This window comes from Anabas testudineus, chromosome 21, assembly GCF_900324465.2.
Source record: "Anabas testudineus chromosome 21, fAnaTes1.2, whole genome shotgun sequence".
NCBI lineage: Eukaryota > Metazoa > Chordata > Actinopteri > Anabantiformes > Anabantidae > Anabas > Anabas testudineus.
The window spans coordinates 5,804,078-5,807,479 of NC_046629.1; the positions used below are offsets into that span (position 1 = coordinate 5,804,078).

At 36.6% G+C, this 3,402-nt stretch overlaps 1 protein-coding gene across 1 annotated transcript; it reads left to right on the forward strand.

Moving 5' to 3' along the window:
• Positions 1-10: 10 nt before the first annotated feature.
• Positions 11-2,615, forward strand: LOC113173460. Its single transcript, XM_026376870.1, has 6 exons — positions 11-146; positions 268-474; positions 624-812; positions 1,074-1,150; positions 1,336-1,466; positions 2,180-2,615. Exons 2-6 carry the CDS (start codon positions 403-405, stop codon positions 2,335-2,337), a joined length of 627 nt encoding a protein of 208 aa, XP_026232655.1. The 5' UTR covers positions 11-146; positions 268-402; the 3' UTR covers positions 2,338-2,615.
• Positions 2,616-3,402: the final 787 nt, after the last annotated feature.

The window sequence follows — 3,402 nt, forward strand, 5'->3', positions numbered from 1 at the left end:
AAATCAAAAAGACAAATGGTCATTGCTCACCTCCACGAGGCACTGGTGAGCCAGAATCCCCTGGTTTTCCTGCAATCCTGCCTACCACCCCTGAGGTACCAGCATTTCAAACCCCGTATGTGAATCGACTGGTCAGCTCCAAAAAGGTGTGTGTGTATTTTAATCTCTTTTACCCTTATAACTTATAATCATTTACAGCTAATAGCAATGTAATTAAAATGTCTTTTTTTTCTAATTCAGTGTTTGAGTGTTTTTTCATGTTTACAGAGTGCACGGCAGACTGGGCCTATCAACGTAAAAGCTGATGATGACAGCGACACCTTCGAACTTTCAACACCACCTCAAAAGGGAACAACTGCCTCCAAACGCACCTGGGAGTACAATGTGCCAGAGCTGTCACTCATGGGTGTGGAGGACAGGCAGATACCAGAGATGCCCAGCCTGGAGTCTGTTTTGGGGAATTCCTTACAAAGTGTAAGACCAATTTATCTTTTATAAAAAGTTTGTAAACCACTTGGTTAAAACAGTAACATGGTCTGACACATGCAACAGCATCTTAGAAAAGCAAGTTGATCCTCTTCTTTATATTCGTCTGCTTTTTAACCATCCATGTTTACCTCCAGAAAAATGCGAAAATCCTAAAGAAGGCTAGTGAGTTTGAAAAGACGTCCAAGGAGCCCACTGTCAGCCTGGAGCTGGATGGACCCACCCAGGAGTTTAGCCTGGGGACACCTCGCATTAGGATGGACTACCAGGAACCAAGCACACCAGAGATGCCTGACCTCAGCTCCGTTACACAGGATATCTGTAAAGTAGGTTGTTTACTCCCATTAATATGACATGTTGCAACTGAAAAGGGCAGAAATTTAGTGTTAAGCTGCAGACATTGTGCTGATTTGTGATTTTCCTACCTTCCAAGGAACTTTTATTTTTGTATTTTCATTCCAATGTGATCTGAAGGGGGAGGAAAAAACAACTTGAACAAACTTTAAATTTGATTGATTTTGACATATTATCCACAAAATCAACAGTATAAGTATCCAAAATTCAAACTTCTTCTTAATATTTTGTAGCTGGTGTCTCAGGCTCAGTCAAAAAAGACTTCCATGGCAGTTGTGCACCCACATATGAGGCCAGAAAAAGAGAAAAGGTAAAGTAACTCAGAAACTGGGATTTGGTTTACTATTAGGAATGCTTTAAATGAGGCTGGAAATGCCTTCACTAACACGTTTTATTGTTCTGTAACATTATTAAAGTTATGGTATTTGAATTTTTTAATATGTGTGAAATGTTGTGTTGTCTATTTCTATAATTTTACTTGTAACAATCTCTCTCCAGAACTCTGTGTTTGTCTGTAGTATCAGAGCCTGAGTTCCAGAGTTTACCCAGCTACCTAAAGCAGATGACTCTGCACAGCCTCAACCAGGCAGTTCACAACATTAATAAATTCACAGAAGAACATCATGGTCAGTGCTACAGTACACTTATGATCCTAGTTATGTATAAAATGTTTGACAAGTTTGATGATGTATTAATGTGTCATAGAAAGAGTCTGATGTTGAAATTAGAAACTTGTTATTACAAGTTTATAATTATGTGGGCAGAAAGTCATATATAGCTTGTTGAATTAAAATGATGAGCTAGAGTTACCTCTTTTTCAAAAATACATTACTCATATTTATCCACTTTCATGGCTGTAGTTTTTCATGACTTGATTAAATAAGGATGACTACAGAAACTGACAACAGTTTGAACTTGCTTTTTGATTAATTAACATGTTCCTATTGCAGATTAATGATTATTCTATGTTTATTTATATGGGAACTCTGGTTAGAACTAACAATGAACAGTTGTAAACTTTTTTTATATCTTGTTTATTCATTATTGTCCTATAGATTTCTTTAAACAATTAGAATTTTTGTAACGTAATTGTTACTTACATAGGCTCAAAACTGAATTGCTCTGGCTGCAGAACAAACAACCAAAATGCCTTAAACATTTGCACAGAACAGATGACAAGATCTTACAGATATACTATAGTTGGAATTTGTTGGTTTTATTCTAGCAGTTCATTTCATATCCATCATATGGAGAATAAATGCTGGGGGTAAACATTAATGGCACCCACTGAGATTATGCCGCCATCCGGCTAATTGCTGCTCTGTGATCCCCTCTGCAGGAGAACGGACAGAGCTTCAGATGGAGGAGCTGAGGAAGATTACCAACGTTGGAACCAAGACCCCTGTATACATTCTTTGTTTAACTGAACTCAAGAGGCTGAAGCACGTGGGAGGAACGAGTAACACATCTCTGTATAAACTATGCACAAAAAGCTAAAGGTTTCTGGATGCACTACAAGACTGAAAGCACAAATCTAGACACATCCTAAAAAAAAACCTGCTTGTACATTCACCTTTTAGTTATAGGGAAGGGTTTCTCTTATCCTGTTATCAATGCATATAACATTATGAAAGGAATCCTAACTATTTAACGTTGTCAAAGAAAGCAGCATACTTTATCTTTTTCAAGAGTTCTTATGCATGGCTAGTTGATACTTTGAACTTGTGTGACTTTATTCTGGATAAAAATGACTTGTAAATAATAAAATAACACATTTCTGCACATAATATGGGAAATAATGATGTATTGTAATAGAAACTTTAAGATATGAAACATTTTAAGAGTTAGACTAAAGGTGGATGAAGGACCCAAGTCTGCATTATTAATAATTCATTAAAAAAAAAAGAAAGCCCAGTTCCCCTTCTGTGGTACTGGCTACTCACAAAGACCATCGGGGACCCACTGTCACATAAACGTGTAAGTATTTCAGACTACACCAGTTCACCTGTCCAGTTTGTTCAGCATGATCAATGAAGTGAAACTAAATGGTAAGTCAGCCTGCAGTTTGAAATACTGCTTCACAGTATATATACACAGCAATAATGTTTCTACGCTGCAACAATTCAGATAAATATATTGCACTTTTTTGCCTGACTCCAGCTTTAAGACCTTTGCAGATGAAGATTCTCATAAAAAAAAGATTATGATGCATTATTGTGGATAATGCCACCTGGCTCTACATTACATGGTTAAGATTCACTTTAGGTACAAAGGTTCCAATAACAAACTATTCCTGAGCATCAATCCAACAAATTGACTAATTGCCTCATAACATTTCTGCAGAAATCTAAAAATGTTTGGATTGCTTATTAGGTCTTATTATTTAAGTATTACACTTATTCATAGTTTGCTCAGTAATAATTGTCTCTCGTGAATGGAAGCCAGATAATGTGCTAATGAATACTCCAGGATGGATCATCATTTATTTATTCTATACACTTACATTGTACACAAGCTAACACTTTTGCTAACGCTTATCTAAATGTGGAGATAACCATATGA

Bases quoted from the DNA above. Each gene is read 5' to 3' on its own strand.
- LOC113173460 (XM_026376870.1), top strand. From the start codon at position 403: ATGGGTGTGGAGGACAGGCAGATACCAGAGATGCCCAGCCTGGAGTCT. The intron at 475-623 runs GTAAGACCAATT...GTTTACCTCCAG, and splicing joins TGGGGAATTCCTTACAAAGT to AAAAATGCGAAAATCCTAAA. The intron at 1,467-2,179 runs GTCAGTGCTACA...TCCCCTCTGCAG, and splicing joins ATTCACAGAAGAACATCATG to GAGAACGGACAGAGCTTCAG.